The 23,607-nt window shown below is 34.9% G+C and overlaps 1 protein-coding gene and 1 long non-coding RNA gene across 2 annotated transcripts; one reads left to right on the forward strand and one right to left on the reverse strand.

Moving 5' to 3' along the window:
- Positions 1-2,729: 2,729 nt before the first annotated feature.
- On the reverse strand, positions 2,730-4,232 carry LOC146916171 (uncharacterized). Its single transcript, XR_015014918.1, has 2 exons — positions 3,465-4,232; positions 2,730-2,915 (listed from the first exon to the last, which is right to left on the reverse strand). It is a non-coding gene; the product is annotated as an uncharacterized LOC146916171 (long non-coding RNA).
- A 16,109-nt stretch (positions 4,233-20,341) lies between these two features.
- LOC146916172 (vesicle-associated membrane protein 722-like) lies at positions 20,342-23,249 on the forward strand. Its single transcript, XM_085718328.1, has 5 exons — positions 20,342-20,616; positions 21,471-21,654; positions 22,200-22,296; positions 22,371-22,421; positions 22,970-23,249. The coding sequence occupies exons 1-5, from the start codon at positions 20,421-20,423 to the stop codon at positions 23,090-23,092; spliced, it is 651 nt and encodes a 216-aa protein (XP_085574454.1). The 5' UTR covers positions 20,342-20,420; the 3' UTR covers positions 23,093-23,249.
- Positions 23,250-23,607: the final 358 nt, after the last annotated feature.

The raw sequence follows: 23,607 nt of genomic DNA on the forward strand, positions 1-23,607 counted from the left end.
GTCTTGTCTAGTGAAGGGTTTGTTATTATGATAAACCAATAATCCCAAGGCTCTTTTATTATTATTGTTATTTATCTTCAGCAATTAACCCCCTATTTCATAATCTTTCTTCTTTTCTAATCATTCTCTAAAAGCTAATTGAATTCACAACTCCCTAGCGGAACGATACTCTTCTTACTACTATTACTTCGATAGGCCGTGCGCTTGCGGTTTGGCTCTATCAATGTATAAACCAAATGTTGTTCATCAAGAAGATTTGTACAGTTTTCCTACAAAACATGTCTAAACCTTTGTAACATAACATACCTCAAATGAAAATATGGAAATTAGTGACCACATCTTCAAGCCCTATATATTCAAAGCCATAAAAATATGTAGTCAATGACCTGGATTTCGAAAATTTAAAAATTAAAGGTTCATTATCTTATCATCTCTGTAGACGTTACAAAAAAACCATGACATTAAACCAATTATAATTTTATGCAAAAACACATGTCCTAATGCAACATGAGATAGTTTTTCAAGAGCTGCTAATTTGTTCTTGAAATTTCCTTAAACTAATAAGCTTTAATACAAATGAGCAATCACAAAATATCCTTTTTAATATAAATTTCCCCAAATTCCAGCTCAATTTAAAAATAGAAAAAAGTAAAACTAACTTGATATTATTAACTGTTAAATCGTAAAATTTTAATAGATTTGAATAGATATGTCGCATACCTGATATACAACCACCATACTAGATATGATTTATTGTTAGAAATCTTGAAAGGCCTGCACTAACAATGTACAACATAGACCATATGTAGGGTTACAAGCATAAGCATTTATATTATCCCAACCATCCTCGATATGATTTATTGTTAGAAGTCTTGAAAGACCTCCACTAACAACGTTATAACTTAGACCAGCTATAGGGTTACAAGCAAAAACATTGATATTATTCTAATTCAACAACACGTGTTGTATTGTTTACATTAGGTTGCTGCTTGGATGTTTCCCCAATGAATCATAATTCCTCATGTTCTATCTCAATAATTTCCATAGAATCATCACTGCTAAAAAAAGTTAGTGGCTCAAAAGATTTTGAAAACATAAGTTCAGCAAAGTGGACTGACTTAAAATGCAATCATAATTATACCATATTTCCTAAATATGCACAACATGAAATACACAGTAAAAGTAGTGGTTTTCATCAAAGTTTCATCTTTATTTGACCAGCCAATAACACAACAACACCTTATTTTTGTTTTTTACTCTTATAAAAATGGGTCTCTAAATATCGAAACCCATTCTCACCACAATAGTAGAACAACAAAAAGGAGTTTAAAAAAGGTGAAATGTTACCTTCTCCCAATCTCCATCTTTCTTTCTCTCTCTCTCCCCCTCTCTCTCTCTCTCTCTCTCTCTCTCTCTCTCTCTCTCTCTTGCTCTCCAACACATCTCTCCTCTTTTTCACTTTAACCAAACACCATTAGATCCGGAAACTGTGTAAAAAAAAAAGTAACTAACTATGGCAGAATCCTTACCATAACGAGCTCCGGATTTGTTTTCCATTACCGTTACAAATCCTTCATCGCCGTAAAGATTTGTTTTTTCTTTTTTGATTTGTCATTGGCGTCACAATGGGTACTCCATTGAAAACAGAAGGAAAGAACAAGAATGGCCATTGCAACGCTAATGACAAATAGGAAAATGAAAAAACAAAAATTTCCGGCGATGAAACCTCAGTCTCTGAAGAGAGGCGATTGCAAGCCATAAAGAGAGACATTGAGCAATTAATGAAACCGATGAATGTAACAAAAAAGGGCAAGTAGAAAAGAGACGATTGCGATCCATTAAGAGAAATATTGTGAAGTGTTGCAAAGGGCTTGAAAATAAGAAGATCACCTCAATTTTTTTGATTCGTAGTCCTGCACTCGGCCACAAAAATCACCCTTTGATTGATTCACAGTCCTTTAGATGACCATCTAGTATACTTTTTGACTCAATATTTTTTTTTATGAACCACAATCACCATAAAAAGGGTGTACACAATCCGCCTTTATCTTACAACCTGTCCCGTCATGAGTGTAATGGGATGGCTCTGACTTGGTTAAAAGAAAACCAATGTCAAAAAATATGGAATAGGACATAGACATAACTGAAGGAGGGACAGAGTTCAAGTTAACCCTCATGTTATTTGTTTCGTCTCAATTTAATTTGAGGTCAAAAGGTAATATTACATACTCTCTCAAACTCAGTCTCTGACATACACGACTTTTTCATTTCCATAATACTCACTTTCTATTTTAAACCTTAACCGGGTTCACTGCACACTCCGTTGGTCCTCATCTCCTATGACTCAGGTCATTGCTTTTCCAACTCATCATCACACCGTCGTAAACCGTTGTTTCTTAGTTAAGATTATACTATTTAATTTATGCACCGTTTATTGTTGTTTCCTATGATTAAAAAAAAATACTACTACTTTTGATTATATTGTTGTTTCCTATGATTTAAAAATAATTGTTGATTAATTCTTTTTTGAAAAAAAATGGATGTATTGATGAATTTTTTTAGGACAAACCCGACCGTGTCTTCGTGTTATGCCGTCCTTGTTGAAACATTATAACAAAATTGCATCTATTCAGTCTAGTTAAGAATATTATAGTTAAAAGAACCTTTACAGATGTAAAGGATATTGTCTTGTAAAGTTCTCTAGACAAAGCACAATTGCGGACAAAATGTAAAACATCAAAGAGGTAATTTTCTGTAAACATAACAGTAGTGGATAATGAAACAAAAAATATTTATAAATTTAAAACACAAATAAAATACATTGAAGAAAGTAGTGGAGTGACCTCAAAATCCAAGAGAACTCCAAAAGGGATGCTAACGCTTTTCTTCTTGGTTTTAGAGCTCTCGTGTGAGGGCTGCTAACAATATATCAAAAGGTGTCATAAACTCTTGTAAAACTAATTTTGATTCATACATATTAACAAATATGTGAACTGCTAGAGTAAACTTGTATCACATGATCTTGATGCTATGCAATGCATATAAATATTAGCAAATATTGATCTAAATTTTACATCTATGCGAAGTTCGGGTCAAATAGAAGACCCTTCTCCCATCCGCATGATTGTAATGCACTAGTTTCTAACCCGGATGATGCATTAGTTTGATAGAGTTTCATAGATAAGTATTAAATTGGTTATATCAGTACTTTAAGAGTTACATTCAATACAAATATGCTATCAAACCACGGCAAAAACAACAAAAAAAAAATGTGCAAAAAAATCAGGTTTTGCATTCACTCCAAAATATGTATTTTCAAAATTGGGTTAATAAAATAAGAAATCAACCAAAACTTGTAATAAACAATTAAAAATCACTAAATAGGAATACAAAATTAAAATCAAAATCAACACTAAAAACAAGTTAAAAACATTAAACTAATTGAAGAAATTTGAGAATCATACCTGATATTGAAGATTGATATCGAAGATTATGTGTAAATGGTACCAAACAAAGAGCGGTGGGTAGGAGTTTGGATGAAATTTGATGCCCTTGTGTAAATGAATAAACAAAAAACCAAACAAAGATTAAAATGAATAACAATGAATGATTAAGTATTAGAAATTAGGAATACAAAAGCTGAAAATAACAATTAACCTTGCAAAATAAAAAGCTTCTAATAGGACCTCGACGCGGTGAAGGGAAAAATCTGACATGGTGGTCAACGGCGGTGGTGCAACTCCGGCGTGATGGAAAACAAGTAGGTTTTGTAGAGGATGAAGATTTGAAGACGATGATGCTTTTACTTTAGTGGGAGAAGGCCGAAAAATTATCGAAATGAAGGTAGAAGAGAAGAGTTTGTGTTATTAAGTGTGAGAGAGAGAGAGAGAGTAAAAGAGGGAGTTGTGGTAAGTTTGTGTATGAGAGAGATTGTGAGGATTTCGAAAAAATAGAGTTTGAATCATTGTTATCTGTGTACAAAAGGGATGCTAATTGGGGAGTTTTCAAAACCCTATTTAGTGAGTAGTTTAGGAGTTGTGGGTGCATTTAATGCTGGCTAAGGAGGGAAAATTGGAGGTGCATTTATGTTAAGGGATTAAAGCTCTGATCTATGCAAGTCAAGGTGCATTAGTTTATCTACCCAAAAATGAACGTAAGTAGATTATAGTGCCTAATTCCTCTTATTCTACCAAATTCATGATGACGTAAGTAGATTATAGTGCCTATCATTCCTCTTATTCTACCAAGCAAAACAGTGGATCCTAGAATTTGGGATTAAGCAGCGGTTGTTTTACCATGGAAATTCCAACAAAAGAGACGAGAAGCTGATGGCATTGACCCGGCAAGTGTGCTACAAAAGAAACATGTCGTGTACAAGAAATATTCAAAGGAGAGACTAATTGAGTTATAATTAATATAATTTAAACTCTAATTTATTTTTAACAACAAAATTTATTAAAATAGGAGTGGAGCACAGAGTATTTAACGACAAGCGATACTCGCCTCAAAAAAACAAAACAAAACCACCTAACATCAAAGAGATATGAATAATTAGAGGGTTCCGAAAAAGAAAAAAACAAACACCACCTAACATCAAAGAGATAATACAAACAAAGACCCCCTAATTTTCTAGCAATAAATCATCTTCAAGAGGTGACTTTGATGACATTGGTATAACTTTGGTGACTTTGATAATTTTAAAATAAATTAGTGAAAAGCATATAATCAATATAGCGTTAATGCTTGTAAATAATGAACAATGTTTTCATTATTAAACGGTTATTATAATCACTACACTTTAACCCATATGATGAACGAGTTTAGTAGAGGTTCTAATATAAGTATTAAATTCGCTATATCATTATTGTTAGAGTTACATTTAGTGCTAATATGCTATCAAACTACTGCAAAACCTAACAAATAAAACGGTTTAAAAACGATACCAATTTAAGCTATTAACTTTATTTTCTTATCAAACAATAACATCACGTTTTGTACTTCAATTACCTTCATATTTTATTACATTCTTGTTAAAAGAGCAACTAAAATAAACAAATTGAAAATAATAAACATTCTTCAAAAGTCAAAGTAAGAAAGCAAAATAATGTAATAATCTAGTCCAACACTACTAGAAAAAGCAAAATTAGAGAGGGAAATTAGTGACGGAAAAAGTAAAATTCTTCACAAATTCTTTGGTCGCAAAATTTAGTGACGGAATTAGAGAGTGATTTCATGTTTTCCCTCTCAAAATTTCCCTCACTAATTTTTGCTTTTTTAGTAGTGCAATGATTTTTGCAAATAAAAGGTCAGTATAAATAAAGTAATGTAAAATAGGTGAAACAAAGAGGCAGACAAAATTAAATTATACAAAAAATTTAAGCTTTTAGTGAAAAATTATCATCTGAATCTGGCAAATTATTAGCAATTTTAAGGATTCAAATTTAATATCTTAGCACATAGTAAGTTTTATTCAAATTCACACATACATGTCCCCTCTAGTTCTATTGTTGCAAGAATATAAGAAAATAATTAGATTATAAGAAAAATGCTAGCAACACACATTTTAACACACAGTTTTTAACACACTCTCTTCGAATGGTTAAAATTCACATGGATTCCACCAAATTTTTATGGATCCCATAACTATTCTTTTGACGTGAATTAGCAATAACTCAAAGAAATTAATTTGTATTTGCTACTCTCATAATTTGTTTTGGTAGCAGTGGTGCCTGTGTGCTAATCCACCTATTGTTAAGGTATTTAAGATGTTGATGCTAATCCACTGTTTGATGGCTTTTCTCTTTCTTCTCTTTAATCAAAACGAGTACTAATTGAGGTATTTTGACTTTCGTACAAATTATTATTTTTCCATTAGCAACCAACAAAGTACATCTTAACACCTAAATTCTTGCCCACCTTAAAGTTAATGTTTGTATGCTTATCCTTTGTAGGAAACTCTAAACATTTGTAGGTATGCAGGCCAACAACTTATTGACTTGAACCGGGATAGTTGTAATGGAGGCTTTGCTATCAACACAACACAAAAGCAAATAAAGAGTGCGGCACAACTTAGATTTTGAGTGTTTGAAGAGAGAGAACAGTACACACAAGAGGGAAATGTATGTCATGCTTATCATACCTGCAACTGTATGAGTTGAATTGGAAGACTAAGATGCTGCATCTCCACAATAGTAATTGATTGGCTTGCTTTACAAAAGCATTTCCATTTCATGACACAAAATTTGATGCCTCCTTCTGTAAAAATTCAAAAACATATTTGTTTGACAAGAAACTCAATGAAAGACAGTTCTTGGTACTCATCTATCATTGCAACAACAGAAGGAACTATTTCGGTAGGAATAAGCCACTCAAGATTCTTAAGATCATTCTGCTCAAAATCTAAAATGCAAAATTGAAATTCATAGCATTCTCGATATGTTTAATGTTTCCTCAAACAATCATGGTTTCTCAAGTTTTTGTGTTTTCTTTCTTCTTATTTGTTCTTTTTAACCTTTTTAAGGTTCTGCATTGCATTGTTTGAGTTTGTTTCTGAAATCGATTTTCAGTTTATTTTACTACCTTTTTTATCATAACCCTGTGAGCAGAACGAATGATAGTTCTAAAAGTATATATACATTAACACAACATGCAAGCATTTTCGTTATGGTCAACAATAGATAGAAAAATTCAAATAAAAGTAGTAAAAAAACTAAAAATCGATTTCAAAAACAATCTCAAACAAAGCATTAATGCAAAACCATTCAAAACTTACAAAACGAGTAAGAAGAACGAAAACATAAAAATATGAGCAACGTACTGTAACTGTTTGAGGGAACATTAAATTTTAAGACTTTATAACCCTTCAATTAGATATTGAACGGTTTGTCGATTTCTCCTTCAGAAACACTTAAAGATACGACATAGGGATTTAGGTGAGACATCCTGCAGTACTGAACCACATTGTGTGACGAAACCAACAGCTACTTCAACGCTGTCATCAATAGCCTTGTCGAGCAAAACTGTGAGTAACTCTAGGTGACCAAAAGTTATCTCGTAAGCATATTGTTGAGTCACCAGATGAGCTATAAACCTAACAGCAGCAGGTAATTGAGGCTACAATAAAACAAGGAGCAAAGTAATTGACGATATGAAGTGTGATAAGTGCAAATCAGTGATATCAAAAAACCAATTCATCTATTTTGTCTAAATTTAAAGTGATGCATATTAGTTACGATGTACTGATAGTGAAAATATTTTTATTGATAATACATGAAAAGTTAAACTTTAAATAATTTATCATGTAGAGACAATTAATTAATTTAATTAAATGGTTACAACATTTGAGTATCTATCTTCCAAACTCACGTCCTTAGATTTTAACATGATTTAGACCCACCTAACCTTTTTTAGACAAACTTACTTTTTTTATTTTTGAGGGAAAGACAAACTTGCTATTTAGCTAAATGTTGACATTAACATATTTAACATGGCCACAAAAATCAACAATCAAAGATGATGGAAAATTTCAACAGCTGATTTACCGAAAAGAGAGTGTTAAAATTACTGGATAGTTAAACCTCTAAGGAGTGGAATTCAAAATGCTGATATGCCAAACATCATATTTTATTATCTACATATCATAGTCTAGAGGATTTGTACCTCAAGTACAACAAAAGGCTAAATTGATTTACCTTCTCGAGTTGTTTTGCTTGTGTATCGGTCAGCATGCTCCTTACTAGCAGGTTGTAATTTCAAACTATTACTATCCTACATCATTTAGCTGCCTCATCAAGAAAAGGGCACCCAAAAAGCCAAATCCTGTGGACGTCAATCTAAACGGTTCAAGTAAGTGGTTTGACACAGGATTTGGCAGCAAGCAGTGTTGATCATGTTAAACTAAGAGAAATTAGGGTCAAACCTATGATCCCTTTTGCTGGAATATTTTCATTTAAATAGTGCTGATACAATCTGCAACTGTTATCTACAGCTAGGCCATTGACTAAATACATAATTACACAATCATAACTGTTCAATAATGTAGAATATGCTGGTTTGACTTGCAATAAAGTCTGTGCAAATCTGCTGGTTTAATGACCAACAAATCTGCACCAAATCAGCACTAATGAATAATTCTGCTGCTTTCAATTCTATTGACATCCCCCCTGACATTTTTGTTGGTAAGTCTACAAGCATCAATTTGCTAATTAAGAAATTATGTCATCAAGTTGAACTGATGTAGACACGTGAGGCGGAGTGATAATTTTGCGGTCATAGGCTTCCCTGATTGAATGACTATCAACCTGTATGTGCTTCGTTCGCTCATGGTATACAGGATTTGCAGCAATCTGTATGGCACTTGTATTATCAGCATGCAGCGAAGTTGGTTGTGTTTGTGGATAACCAAGTTCTGAAAGAAAACCTCGCAACCAGATAATCTCAGAGCATGCTGCAGACATGGAGCGATATTCTGCTTCTGTTGAAGATTTAGAGACCGATTCTTGTTTCTTGCATTTCCAGGAGACACGGGCATCTCCTAAAAAAATACACCATCCAGTTGTAGACTTCCTTGTGTCTGGACATCCAGCCCAATCAGCATCACTGTATGCTTGAAGTTGTATTGTTTCACCTGTCAGAAAGAAAAGACCCCACTTGAAAGTGGCTATAGCAAGTATCTAATGATTCGTTGCTCTACAGAAAGATGCAAGTGTCTCGGATTTGAAACTATTATATTGGTTTTGGTTGTGCATCTGTCAGCATGCTCCTTACTAAGCCGTTGTAATTTGAAACTATTACTATCATCCATCATTTAGCTACCTCATCAATAAAAGGGCACCCCAAAACCCAAATCCTATGGACATCAGTCTAAATGGTTCAACTAAGTGGTTTGACTCATCACAAAATTCTTGTGAAATTGTATGAATAATGCGATATTTAGCAGTAGAGTGCTCAAAAATGGACCTATCACTATGTAGTGCCCTAATTTTTTCCCGAGTAAATTTAAAAAATCCCAATTATCTTACTATGTATAAAGAAAACTACCTCTTTCAGCACTTTTGGGTTGAAATTTTCCTTTCAAGAATACCCTCAATTTTCAATACAAATAACACATGTAACAAAAAGATAAGAATACATTTAAATATTACAATAAAAATGTAACAAACACAATTGTTCAGTTTTTTCCTTTATCATTTAAAAATTGTAACAAACTAGATAAATGTATATATATTTATTTTTTCATTATCCCAATTATACCCTCAAACAACAGCTTTTTCTATAATAAAGATTGTTGTTGGTGTCATTAAAAAAAATAAGAATTTAGATTATATATTTTTGATATATTATTGGTTTAATTGAAATAGATAATCATGATTAGTTTGATTTGTTATAATTTAAAAGTAAAAAACAATTATATTTTTACTTTTAATCAAAATTAAAATTTCATAGAAAACATCGTTCATAATTTTCAAACGTTAGCAGAATAAGAAGAGCGGAAAGACGGACACGTGAGTGCCTGTTTTTTTCGCTAGTATATATTATGACAATAATTTATTATATTGGTTTGACTAGTAATTTAATTATTAACATAACCAACAAGTTTAGCTTTTGTCGTTGGCGTATAGAGTGTGACACCTGTAAATCATGAAGTGTCTGGTACGATTCTTGCTCATAAAAGAGTGATCTCGAAACTTCTCACATGAATTTACATCACTTTAATTGAAATCATCTGTGTTATACCCTAATTTTGGACCTAAAAATACTAATTCAATTCTTTTTTGCATTACATGTCATTTGAACTGTCTCTGATCAATTGCATCTTTCTCTGCATTTTATTTCAATTTTATTTGCAAAATCCACATGGAAGGGTATTTTAGTCATTTCCTATGTCAAAAATTTCTTCCAGTCTTCTAAAATTTTGTTTGAGTCCTTTCAAGGAGTTTGAATAAGTCTCTGTTTCATTCTATGTCAAAGTCCATTTCGAAAACTGCATTTTAGTCATTTTGAGTCAATTTTGCCCCTGGGGGCATTTTGGTCTTTTCATGTGTCAAGACTCTGTTTAAACTCTTAAAATTGTCTCTGAGTCTTTTAACTTTGCTTGTATGAATTTTGCTTTAATCCCTTGTTAAAAATTCATTTTAAAATTTGCATCTGAGTCATTTTCAGTCGTTTTAGCCCCAGGGGCATTTTGGTCATTTCACACGAAATTTTGGCAGAGAGAGGTTACTTTAAAGTACCTCATTTAAGCCATTGGTTCGTTTTAGTCCGTTTTGTCAAATTTTAATCGTTTCACTTTACGTTTGGTCAAATTTATCATTTTTTAATCCAATTTTATTTTTATTTTCTTTTAAGTCCTCAAAATTCCAAAAATTGCATTTTAATCCCTTGAGTCACTTTATTTTCTTTTAGGTCCTTTTCTTTATTCGTTTTTTTTAAAAAAGTCAAACTTTTTATTTCTTTTTGGTCAATTACACTTTAGTCCAGAATCTTAACAATTTTGCAGGTTAGTCCCTTAAAGTCCAGAAATTGCACAAAGGTCCTCAGGCAAATTTTCAGTCCAGTTTCGAATTAGTTACAAGTCCAGACAGGTGGCAAGCAATCATTGGCCACCAAGGCCACTTGGCAGCCTATAAAAGGAGCCAATTCATCAATGCAGTAACAGAATCCATACACAATGTGCCAAATCAGCAAAAACACTTTCTCATTTCTCTCTCTTCTCCCAAACAGATCAAAATCATAACCGTTTCTCAAAAACACGAAGAACACAATGAAGAACCCTAGAATTCCAGAACAAAGGATTGAATCAAATTGAAGTGAATTCACTGCAATTCTCAGAGATTCATATTCGAATCTTCATCATCGAATTGAAAAAACTGCAATTCAAGCACAATTTCAAAGAAATTGTGCGATCAGAGTTCGAAGAAGAGAGAAGAAGGGGAAATTGAAGCAAGATCACAGTTCGAAGAAGAGGAAGATCAAAACACCGATTTATTTTCGGTCTCGAAGCTTACCAGAAGAAGCCGAAGCTTGCTCCAGGATCTTTCGTTCGAATCTCCAAACAAATCCAGGTATATTCAAGAAAAACCTTCTCGTTTTTGCTCATATTCATCATCGAAGGTTTGGAATCAAGAATAAACGGTGAATCGAAGAAAGATTTTGAAAAAGATTCGAAGAAATTCGAACGAAACCCTAGAAATGTGAATCGTCCAAGATTCACCGTTTATTTCATCAATTGAGGTTCAAATCCATAATCAGTGAAGAAAGTAGTTCGAATTAGGGTTTTGCTTCAGAAAAATTCAAAAAGAAAGGTGAAACCCTAAAAAACGTAAAGATCCAAAATCAAACCTGTGTAAAACACGTAGATCGAAACGTTTTGAGCATCCTTCTTCAAAGAACACATAGATCGAAACGTTTCGAACTCTTTCTCTTCAAAAATGTCAAGATCGAACGGTTTGAACCACTTTCTTCAGAAAGATAGCAAGATCGAAGTGATTCATGTTCATTCAGTGTTAATTTGAGTGTTGATTCATAGTTTATAGTCCAAAAATCATGTTTGATGTGTGAAAATCATGAAAGAGGCCATGAGAGAACGAGAGAGAACGAGAGAGTCTGAAGAGAAGAAAGAGGAACCTAGGTTTGGAATGAAGGTGGACCGGTCTCCACGTTTTTATAAGAGACTGAACCAGACCGGTTCACCTGAACCAGTCTGGCTCACTTCTAGACCGGTCTCCCTTTCGTTTTACACCGGTAGATGCAAGTAGTGGTGATGTGGACGGTCTGGATGCTTTGTTATGGTGGTCTTGTTTGCCTTATTGTGCGCCATACGTTTCCAGCCCTTAGATCTAGGTTTGTGATGGACTTGGATCAATCCAACGCCTCTGAAGCATCTGGATAGTCCAAGATCCATCAAGAACCTTGGGCCTGGGTCACTTTTTACTGGATCCCTCGTTTTTGCCCATTCCTTGCTATGTGCACCCCTGGACTTTGCTTCCTGCACCTCCTGTGTATCAAAATCTTTTGCAAAAATTCCCAAGCATTTTTCCATGTTTTCTTGATGTTTTGGTGTTTTGCTAATACTTTTACACTGGAAAATTTGATAAAAAAAATATATAGACAATTTTAGTGCTATTTCTTGAATTTTGCGCCAAAAATTGGTGAAAATTGGTTTAATTTTGTTTCTAATTCTTGATGTACACTTGTAATACATGATATGTGTTTCTATAAATTTTTAGCCACTGTTTGAACATGATTTTTTCTACTTGTGTGTGGAATTTAGTTAGTTGCTTGGCTTGCAAGTCACATTTGTGAATAATTTGTGTAAATATGTCTAAATTCACTTAAGAATGTGAGGCTCATCATGTGGTTTCAATTCTCACTCTTTGAAATAGAATGTATACTTTTAAAAATGTATAAGACTATGAGGATTGTGAGCTATATGATACTTGCACTCTATGAGTGAATTCTTAGTCATATTTTGCACTTGGTTTGGTTTATTTTGTGTTAGATTCCATGCTTTTATTATAGTACCTTTCTTGCCTTATTTTTCTCCATATTATCATGTGCTACTAACCATTTTCTTGTGTTTCATGCCTCATACATCATAAGCATACTCCCTATCACACTTTCTCATCCCATTTCTTTACATTTTTTTGTCTTTAATTCATTTGTGTGGGATTAAATTCTCACAAGGAAGTAGTGTGTATCTAGGCCAAATGATGTAAAGGACAATGGACTCTAATAATGTACACCGACACAAGCACCGACACATGCACACACTTCACTTTAGATATATAGCTAGAATATGCATGCTTAGATGTATGTTTAGGATTGTATGTTTAGATGAATGTTTAGGCTTTATACTTAGAAAAATCATTTTCCAAAAAAATATGAACAAACTCCATTCAAACCATTTTCAAAACAAACCTTGGGATCAAAATCCCATTGAATTTTCCTTTTCATTTTCTTAATCAAAACTCAATGAAAATAATCATATTTGACTTCTTTTGCAAATGACTAATCAAACCTCACCTTTTCTTAATTTCTCATGCCTTTGAGGCCTCTCAATCTCCATTCTTCAAACTCCAATTTTCAAACTTAAAATCAACCAACAAAAACAAAAACATTTTTGGAAGAGAACTACGGTGGATTTGATCCCTTAATCGGGTACGTAAGCAAGGAACAAAATTCCTTCAATTCAACTAAAATAAAAATCCAAAAACATTCTTCTCCCTCCAATTCTTCACTTAGAATACCTTTTAGGCTTAAATATCATTCCAAAATAGCATTTAAAAATAAAGCGCGCGCGTAGAAATTAAAGACGGTTCCTATAAGATACTATAGTCGTTACGGGTGCCTAACACCTTCCCGTAGCGAAAACAACTCCCGGACCTCGATTCTCAAGGGTTTTGCTTACTTTTTTCCCTTCCCAAGAAAAAATAAGATATCACCGGTTTAAAAGGTTCAAACGTAATCAATGTTTGACACCCGAAAACCAGGATAAAACAATGTGTTTGCTATGAAGTCATGTCACTTTGGTTGAATTATGGTTCTGATCTGAAACGACGTCAATTGGATACTTGAATTGAAATTTCGATATGCTCTGAAGTCAGATCACTTAAATTGAAATTATGATGATGCTTTGAAACCAAATCACTTTGATTTGACATACATTTCTGCTACAAAGTCACATCTTGCGTATCTTAATTACATGGATTTCTATTCAAAATATAACACATTCCGTACAAATTGCATGAAGAAATTAACACATGAATTGCGTACACGTTGCATTAAGGAATCAAGGGTCATTTTAGTCCCTCTATATGATATTTATAAATAGATTTTATAATTGTAAAATGCATTTTAATAAAAGAGAAACAGAGATAAGCCACGATTGAACTATGACCAATTATATTTATTTGAAACGAATTCTTGTCGCTAAAAGCCAGGAATACTGGTCCCTATATACTAGTGGGAATTCCAGCAATGGCAGGATGGCAGCAAACCAAAATTCTTAATTTTGCTGCTAATTTGTTGGAATAAAAGTTTTCTGTTAAGAAAAACAACATAAGCCACATATCCCACATTAATATAATTAAGCAAAATATTCATGTATATAGAATTACCAAGACTCAACATTTGGACAAGAAGTGGTTCAGCACATAGAATGTAAATTTGTCTAGAACTAACGGTTTCTCCCTGTCGCAGTATGAATCATCAGTGGTTTAAAATGTCTTAGAGAAGCTTCATATCAATGCCAAACAGAAAAAGGTGCATCCAAGTGCAGACAAATGGATTGATCCTCTGCACAATATGCTTTCTCCCTGCAGGAAGCGCCAAAACCCGGTATCGACACCGAATCAATTGTATAAGACTTATTTTTCAAATGAATCAGTTCAACCGTTGACCATTACTTAATATGTCACGCAATACAAAAAATGATTATAACCGGTTCTGCCACAATTCAACCATGATTTAACTAATGAACCATACTGTTATGAACTTAGGAGACATGAGTGGAACTCAAAGCAGTGAGGAAAATGAGAGTCAGAAGGAGACTATCCCTAAGGGGCGTGCAAAGAGAAACAAGCTAAGGCCCAAATGGATGAATGATTATGAAGTACCAAGGCCCACTAAGTAAAGAAGAGTCTAGAAAGATAACACCTCTTTAGCTAAGAGGATAAGATCAATGAGTCACTGTCAACAGCTGTCATAGTACCAATCATTTCTGTATTGAGTACTAGCTTTTTTCCTATATGTATGGAATGTAATAAACAGTGACAGAATATCAATAAAGAATCATTTATCATTTTCATAGTTTAGGAGGTGCTCCCCTCGAAGGAGAATTCTATTCCTGCTATTTATTTCACTGTTCTTCTCTTTTGCTTTGCTAACCCTTTCAATTGGTGCTCTCGTTACTATGAACTCAGAACCTCCAAACATGGCTGAAATCCTTCAACAAATTCTCCAGAACCAACAATCTTTCCAGCAGAACATAGATCATCTTACCACTGAGCTTAACCAAATGCAAACCCGCCTTCCTCCACCTGGATTCACAAATCACGATCCAGGCCCTTCACCAACATCTCACACCACAATCAAACTTGACATCCCTCGGTTTGATGGATCTGACCCATTAGGGTGGATTTTCAAAATCACTCAATTTTTTGAATTCCACCGAACCCCGGAGGACCAACGCACCCGTATGGCGTCATTCTATATGGAAGGAGAAGCTCTCACATGGTATCAATGGATGCATTCCAACGGTCAGATCTTAGGTTGGTCGACGTTCGTACAAGCTCTGGAAATGCGTTTTGCACCTTCTCAATATGAAGATCCAAGAGGAGCTCTCTTCAAGCTATGTCAAACAGGATCTGTCAAGGAATATCAAACAACTTTTGAAGCTTTAGCAAACAGAATTGTGGGATTACCATCTCCCTTTTATCTCAGTTGCTTCCTTTCTGGCATGAAACCCGAAATCCGTCGAGAGGTACAAGCTTTCCAACCTTTCTCTTTAACTCAAGCTATAAGTCTAGCCAAGTTACAGGAAGATAAGATAACAGACCGCACATCTGCTTTCCAACGCAAACCACCAACCCTATCAATCCCTGGCCCTAACAACACTTCACAAAATCGCTCTCCTTTTCGTCCTTTCCAAAACTCACCAACACAACCAAATACACCACAAAAAACAGCCACCCCAATCAAACGTCTCACACCACAAGAATTACAAATCCGCCGTGAGAAAGGATTGTGCTATAACTGCGACGACAAATACGCTCTGGGTCACCGTTGCAAACGCAGTTTTCACATCCTTATCGCCGAACCCGACCCTATACCAGACACTGATGACCCGTTAACACTTGCTCTTTTTGACTCTGGAACCACTTCAGAAACTCTACCCGAACCGGAACCCGAATCCAACCCGGCCCAAATCAGTTTACACGCTTTAATGGGCCATACCATCCCACAAACACTACGTGTCCAAGCACACATTAAACAAAACCCGGTTATGGTTCTGATTGACAGTGGGAGTACACACAATTTCATTCAAGAAAGGGTTGCAAAACAACTGGGGCTACCACTAGAAAAATCTCATGCTTTTCAAGTGCTAGTTGGAAATGGTGAGGAACTTAAGTGTGAATCTATGTGTCAGCAAATTACTTTAACACTGGGTGCGCACCATTTTGCGGTGGATATGTATGTTTTGCCTTTGAGTGGGGCGGATTTAGTCCTTGGTGTTCAATGGTTGAAAACACTAGGACTAGTTCTCACTGATTATGAGAACCTTACTATGCATTTTATGAAGGAAGGAAACCTAGTTCAGCTCAAAGGGGAACCCAAACCCAGCCTTACTGAATCATCTCTACATCAACTCAAACGACTTGTAGCTACAAATTCCTTGGATTCTTGTTACCACATTAACATGTATCCACACAAGGCTGAACCAACTACCCCACTGGATCCTAATCCAGAGATTTCCCTCCTTCTTGACAAATACAAACATTTATTCGACACACTCACAACCCTTCCTCCACCCCGTCCTACTGATCATAAAATCACTCTCACTGATGGCTCAAATCCAGTAAATGTCCGCCCTTATAGATACCCACAATTTCAGAAACAAGAGATTGAAACCCAAATCAAATCTATGTTGGAACAAGGGTTGATTCAACCAAGCTGCAGTGCCTTTTCCTCCCCAGTGCTATTAGTCCGCAAAAAGGATGGCTCATGGCGATTCTGTGTTGATTACCGTGCACTTAACACCATCACGGTCAAAGACAGGTTCCCCATTCCTGCTATTGATGAACTGCTTGACGAATTAAATGGAACTCACTGGTTTTCAAAGCTTGATCTTAGGTCTGGATACCACCAGATTCGGATGGCTCCTCAAGACATTGCAAAAACAGCTTTCCGAACACATCAAGGCCACTATGAATTTCTCGTGATGCCATTTGGCCTCAGTACTGCACCTTCTTCATTTCAAGCAACAATGAACATCATTTTTCAGCCATTTCTCCGTAGATTTGTCATAGTTTTTTTCGATGACATTCTTGTCTACATCCATACATGGCCAGAACATATGCAGCACCTTGAGACGGTATTCAAATGTTTGGAGTCAAATCAGTTCTTTCTCAAATCTACAAAATGCACTTTTGCTCAACCTTCAATTTCCTATCTGGGTCACATCATTACTGCTCATGGCGTTGGACCAGATCCAGAGAAAATAGAAGCCATGACCAACTGGCCACCACCAAAGACAGTCAAGCAGCTGAGAGGGTTTTTGGGTGTCACTGGATTCTACCGGAAATTTACCAAACATTATGCTTCAATCGCTCATGCGTTAACTGAACTCCTCAAGAAGGACTCATTTGTATGGTCCGAGACAGCACAATCAGCTTTTGACAAGCTTAAAGAAGCTATGACCCAAGCTTCGGTGCTGGCGCTTCCAAATTTTGAGCAGGAATTCCAGTTGGATACTGACGCTTCTGGTGTGGGGATGGGTGCGGTGCTGTCCCAAAATGGTCACCCAATCGCGTTTTTTAGCAAAAAGTTTTGCCCCAAACTACTCAACGCTTCCACTTATGTTCGTGAATTATGTGCTATTACCTCTGCCGTCAAGAAATGGCGTGCCTACCTCTTAGGTAGAAAATTCACCATCCACACGGATCAGCGAAGCCTCCGAGAATTGATGACACAAATTATACAAACACCAGAGCAGCAGTTCTACTTAACCAAATTGTTGGGATACTCATACACCATTGAGTACAAACCAGGGAACCAAAATAAAGTAGCTGATGCCATTTCTCGCGCTCCAGACCCAGAACCTACATTGCTAGCAATCACGGTTCCTCAATTAGACTTCTTGGATAAGCTGAAAGAAGAATTGCAGGCTGATCCTAGCTTCCAAGAATTGTTACAAAAGGTGCAGCAGGAACCTTCAACTTATGAGCATTTTCAGGTGATTGAAAACCTTCTGTTTTTTAAAGGAAAATTATACCTTCCTTCTCACTCTACATTCAAAAAACTGCTATTGGAGGAGTTTCATTCTTCAACACTTGGGGGTCATAGCGGAACTCATAAGACACTGGGTCGCCTTCGTGATAGTGTGTATTGGGACGGTATGCTAAAGGATGTAACAGAATTTGTAAGATCATGTGCCATCTGCCAGCAGACAAAAATACCCACACATCTTCCTTATGGATTGCTGCAGCCGTTGCCATTACCTAAGGCTGTCTGGGAAGATATCTCATTGGACTTCATCATAGGGCTGCCTTCGTTCCAAACATTCACGGTAATTTTAGTGGTGGTTGATCGCTTCTCTAAAGCTGCTCACTTTGGCATGCTCCCTCCAAATTTCACCGCTCACAAGGTAGCAGAACTGTTTGCTCAAATGGTATTTAAGCATCATGGAATGCCCCGCAGTATGGTATCCGATAGAGATGCTATTTTCATGAGTCAATTCTGGCAGCAGTTGTTCAAAAACTGTGGTACCCAATTGAGGATGTCTTCAGCTTACCATCCTCAAAGCGATGGTCAAACGGAAGTGGTTAACAAAGCATTGCAACAATATCTTCGCTGTTTTGTAAATACAAAACCCAATTTATGGGGTAAGTACTTGCATTTGGCGGAATGGCACTACAACACATCCATTCACTCCTCCACAGGATTCTCTCCTTTTCAAGTGGTCTTCGGTAAACCTCCACCAGCACTGCCAGATTATATAGAGGGATCATCCCAGCTTGAAGCTTTGAACGCTTCTCTTACTGACCGTGACAACATCTTAAGTATTTTGCGAAAGAAACTAGAGAAGGCGCAAACTGCAATGAAGTTGTATGCTGATAAGAAGCGACTACCTCACCCATTCAAAGTGGGAGATATGGTTCTGGTCAAGCTGAGACCTTACCGCCAAACTTCTGTGTCTGGAAATCGAAACAACAAACTCTCAAAACGATTTTTTGGCCCTTTTCAAATAATCCAGAAAATCGGTGAAGTCGCATTCAAACTTCAACTCCCAACTGTCAGTAAGATTCATCCTGTGTTTCATGCTTCTCAGCTTAAACCCTTTTATGGCACAACGGATGGCACTCCTCTTTTACCTACAGACTCTCCTCCAGCACCGCCTCGCCCTATAGCAATCCTGGATTGGAAAAATGAACCCCCAGCTCCTCCAAAGGTCTTAGTGCAATGGTCAAACACTTTTCCTGAAGATTCCACTTGGGAAACAGTCTCTGAGATGACCAAAGCTTTCCCTAACCTACACCTTGAGGACAAGGTGCCTGTTGATGGGGAATGGGATGTTATGAACTTAGGAGACATGAGTGGAACTCAAAGCAGTGAGGAAAATGAGAGCCAGAAGGAGACTATCCCTAAGGGGCGTGCAAAGAGAAACAAGCTAAGGCCCAAATGGATGAATGATTATGAAGTACCAAGGCCCACTAAGTAAAGAAGAGTCTAGAAAGATAACACCTCTTTAGCTAAGAGGATAAGATCAATGAGTCACTGTCAACAGCTGTCATAGTACCAATCATTTCTGTATTGAGTACTAGCTTTTTTCCTATATGTATGGAATGTAATAAACAGTGACAGAATATCAATAAAGAATCATTTATCATTTTCATAGTTTAGGAGGTGCTCCCCTCGAAGGAGAATTCTATTCCTGCTATTTATTTCACTGTTCTTCTCTTTTGCTTTGCTAACCCTTTCACATACGCTACCGTCTGCAACGGCTCATCAATCAATCTGTTTGTAATAAAACAGGTTCAAATCAGCAAGAGATGTAAACAAACGGAACCAATGTGTAGATGCTGAATGCAACCAATGAATCAGTTGCATAAACACAAACCCTGATTAAACTGGAAGTGTAAAATAAGATTAAAGAAACCTTTGATAGCAAAAGTATATACATATATTTTGTTTCTCTCATCAAAGGCATTTATAACTCTTGGTTGCTAAGAAATTTTGAACTAAAAGGCATAAACTGTAGTTGCTAAAATAGTGGGTAGCCTATAAACTAGGGTTGCTAATAACCTGATAACATTACTAAGTTTTTAATGGTTTTTCAAAGTCACCAACACAAACTAAAAATGCTATTTTATAGGCTATGCACTTATTAGTTGTTCTTTCCATCTAAAAACAAAGTGAACACGTAAAAAACATAGTCAATATGTCATTAAATAAATGAAATAGAGGAATTATAATTAAATTAGTCAAGATTAATTTCCAATAAAGTAGTTCTTTTTCTTTGAGTTGTCACGACGTAAATAGATTTTTGAAGAGAGGGAGAGGCTGTTACAGAATATTTAGGAATCTCTCTTCTTTGTTGTTAATTTCATTTTAATTGGTTGTCCGTCTTTTCAGTACGTTCCTTCATTCCTTCATCTTCTTCACAACATCCACTCTCTAAAACTCTCTCTCTCTCTAACAAAATGGAACAAAGATCATTGTTGTACAGCGCTGTAGCACGTGGGAGTGTAATTTTGACAGATTACCAGAATCATAGTTACACCGGCAACTTCGGTGATGTTGCAGTATGGTGTCTCAAGAGCCTACCGTCCTCGAACAACAAAATCTCTTATCATGGAAATGGGCATACTTTTAACTACCTCACACACAGTGGATTGAGTAACTTTCTAAACCCTTTTTTTTCATTTATTTATTTATTTTGATTTTAATGTTTGTTAGTCTCTAAACTCTTTTTTTGGTTGATTTGTTTTTTTTTTTTTTTTTGTGATTTGAATGTTTGGTAATTGTTACGAATTTGATTTGAATGTGCATTGTAAAATGATATGAAAAATGTTGAAGGAGGTTAGAATTTGTATTCAACGTTGCTTGATTTGATTTTGTGAGATTAATTTTCAAGATCGAATTGATTTGATGTAAAAAGCGTAATATGAAGTAATACATATATGTCATTAGAATCGAATTGAATTGGTTAGATTTTTGATAAAAGAGAAGTGAATGTGACTGAACATAACCACATGTGTCAATGATCTTTTTTTGAAGAAGCTAAATTAGTCTACTTAAATTGATACTGGAGATAATCGAACTTGAGACCTGAAGGAGAGGCACACTCTCAGGTCTCAAGCCCATACCAACACGTGTCAATGATCTTGTCGCGTAAGTGGTTCATACACTAACATGGCTGAATATTACAAAGTTTTCTGTGTGTCATTGTCACACACACCTTCAATATGATGTCTCTAGTTGTTCCATTACTTATAAGCGTAAAGAACACCATTTAAAATTTTAGTAAGAAACTTATTTGTTTATAAAATGGAAGTTTCTTTTTATGGAGCTATTTAAAAGTTGATATATAAAGAAAAAAATTGGTAGTTCATAGTATAATGTATTACCAAATGTAAATGGTGAATTCGATATTGTTTTATTGTTAGATTGATTGTAGATTTTTTTTTTAATGGTAATGTTTGTTTTTATGTTTCTATAGTCTAGAACTGACTCAAAATATGTTTTCGTAGCTTACTGTGTGGTAGCTGTAGAATCAGTTGGAGTTGAGGTTCCCTTTGCTTTCCTGGAACGTATTCAAGAAAGTTTTATCAAGAATTGTTCTGGAGGAAAATCTGAAGATGCAGCTTTTATCAAGAATTGTTCTGGAGGAAAAACTGAAGACGCGGCTGTGAAGAGTTTAAATGACAAGTTTAGGTAAACACAATATGACCTCCGAAATTGTTTATATATAGTTTGTTTTTGTCAAGACCCAATTGACATATACACAGAAATTTTGACAGAATTTTTTTAAGTATGGACATCTCCTTGATTTCCTTCTATGAGTGTCTATCTAACTCCTTAACTTCTCACCCTATAATAAATTTCACAATTTATTTATTTATTCCTCTCCTTAATGCATAATCATTAGTATATATTTTTTAATATAAAATATTAGACCTTAAATAACATTTTTTTTATCCAATACATGTTAGTTGCTATATTTAATGTTAGCGATATTCTTCTTATACATAACTATAAACTATAGACTACGATAATGGTTTGAATTCTAACTTTGGCTAATTAGATATTTCTACATATTTTTATTCTTTTGAAACATAAAAAAAAATACAAAAAATCCATCTTGACTAATGAAGTATAGAAGACTAATTTTTAAATTCTTATAATTATTTATTGCAAAAGAATTGAGGGTGTTACAATTTTCTATTTTGACATCCATTATTGTGAAATGTTTGTTGTAGACCTAAAATGAGGAGGCAGATGCAGTACTGCGTCAATCATCGAGAGGAGCTTAGAAATCTTGTTGTTAAAGATGTTACATGTGAAAATATTAAAATGGTAAAACATTTATATTTTTTCATTATCCCTCCTTGATGTATGGAATTTTATATGACCTTTATTCATTCTGGCAGATTCTGGAAAGCGAGGAGAATGTTGAGCTCGTGGTAGACTTTCGCCATCCTGTAAGTAACAGTTAATCACAATATATGGTTTTGCACAAATTCAACAAAGACTCAAATATTCATATTTAGTTAATAGGCAACAAAATTTCACAAGCAAACATTATATCTAAAAATAAATGTTTAGTTAATAGGCAACAAAATTTCACAAGCAAACATTATATCTAAAAATAAATGTCATAGCGCTATGGAATATAATTCATGTGGGTTTGCAATCTGTCACTTTTTAGTTTTATGTGAATCACAATGAGACTTAAGGTACATATGGTGTGGTAAAAAATATATGTTGAGTGCTGGTAAAAGAAACTTGTTGAAGGCTCTTTTGTGTGTGTATGGTTGTAAATACAATTCATCGATATGACAAGCATGTATATATCTATCACACTGTCAGTAACTTTTATTAGATGGTTTAAACTCTATTTATTTTAGACATGATTTTGTGTTTAATTGTTTCGTTAACTGATGTTAAGTGTGATTCGGATTTTATTGGAGCTTAAAAAATTAAATTTTTGGTTATCTTTTTTCTAACCCACAATTCATATTTGATTCAGGAGCACTGGGCTGAAAATATGACTCTAACGCAATGGCTAACAGTTATGGCTATCTTGCTTTGTATGGTACCAATCATGGTTCTTTCAATCTGTCCTGCATTCAATTGTAGAACTGAATGTTAGGACCGGGAGGAAGATCGTGAGATCACGAAATCTCTTGCTTTTTCTGAGGAAATTAATATTTCATTAATAATCTCTTGTTTTTTGTTTTTGGTGAATATTAGTCTATACCTATGTTATTCGTATTTTTTTAGAAACTAAAATAATCTTTTGTGCTGAATTATGTTTAATATTTTTTTTGTGTTGAATTGTTTGTGTCCTTTTTTGCTTTTTATCCCTCTGTTGAAAATTGCATACTTCATGATTTAATTGGGATCATGAGATTAATGGGGTAATTAAGCATTCTGTAATATCCCGCTTAATATGTAGCGACGTATTATCTGTTAACGATGTATTGTGCGTGTATTAAGATAAGGGCGTTTTTGTCAATTGAGCTTGAGTAGTATATAAGGATTTTAGTGCCAAAATATTCATTATTTCCCTCACTTTCTCTCACTAGGTTAGAACTAAGAATAGTGCTCTCTCCTCTCTCTAAGAATCGGTTCACTTTTTCCTTCTTTGCACCATCTTTGTTCAAA

The sequence above is a fragment of the Medicago sativa genome, chromosome 6 (genome assembly GCF_051527215.1).
Source record: "Medicago sativa cultivar Bolivia chromosome 6, Bolivia_mono, whole genome shotgun sequence".
NCBI lineage: Eukaryota > Viridiplantae > Streptophyta > Magnoliopsida > Fabales > Fabaceae > Medicago > Medicago sativa.

Coding starts and splice junctions, on each gene's coding strand:
- LOC146916172 (XM_085718328.1), top strand. CDS start 20,421: ATGGAACAAAGATCATTGTTGTACAGCGCTGTAGCACGTGGGAGTGTA. Junction 22,297..22,370: donor CATGTGAAAATATTAAAATG/GTAAAACATTTA, acceptor TCATTCTGGCAG/ATTCTGGAAAGCGAGGAGAA. Junction 22,422..22,969: donor TGGTAGACTTTCGCCATCCT/GTAAGTAACAGT, acceptor TATTTGATTCAG/GAGCACTGGGCTGAAAATAT.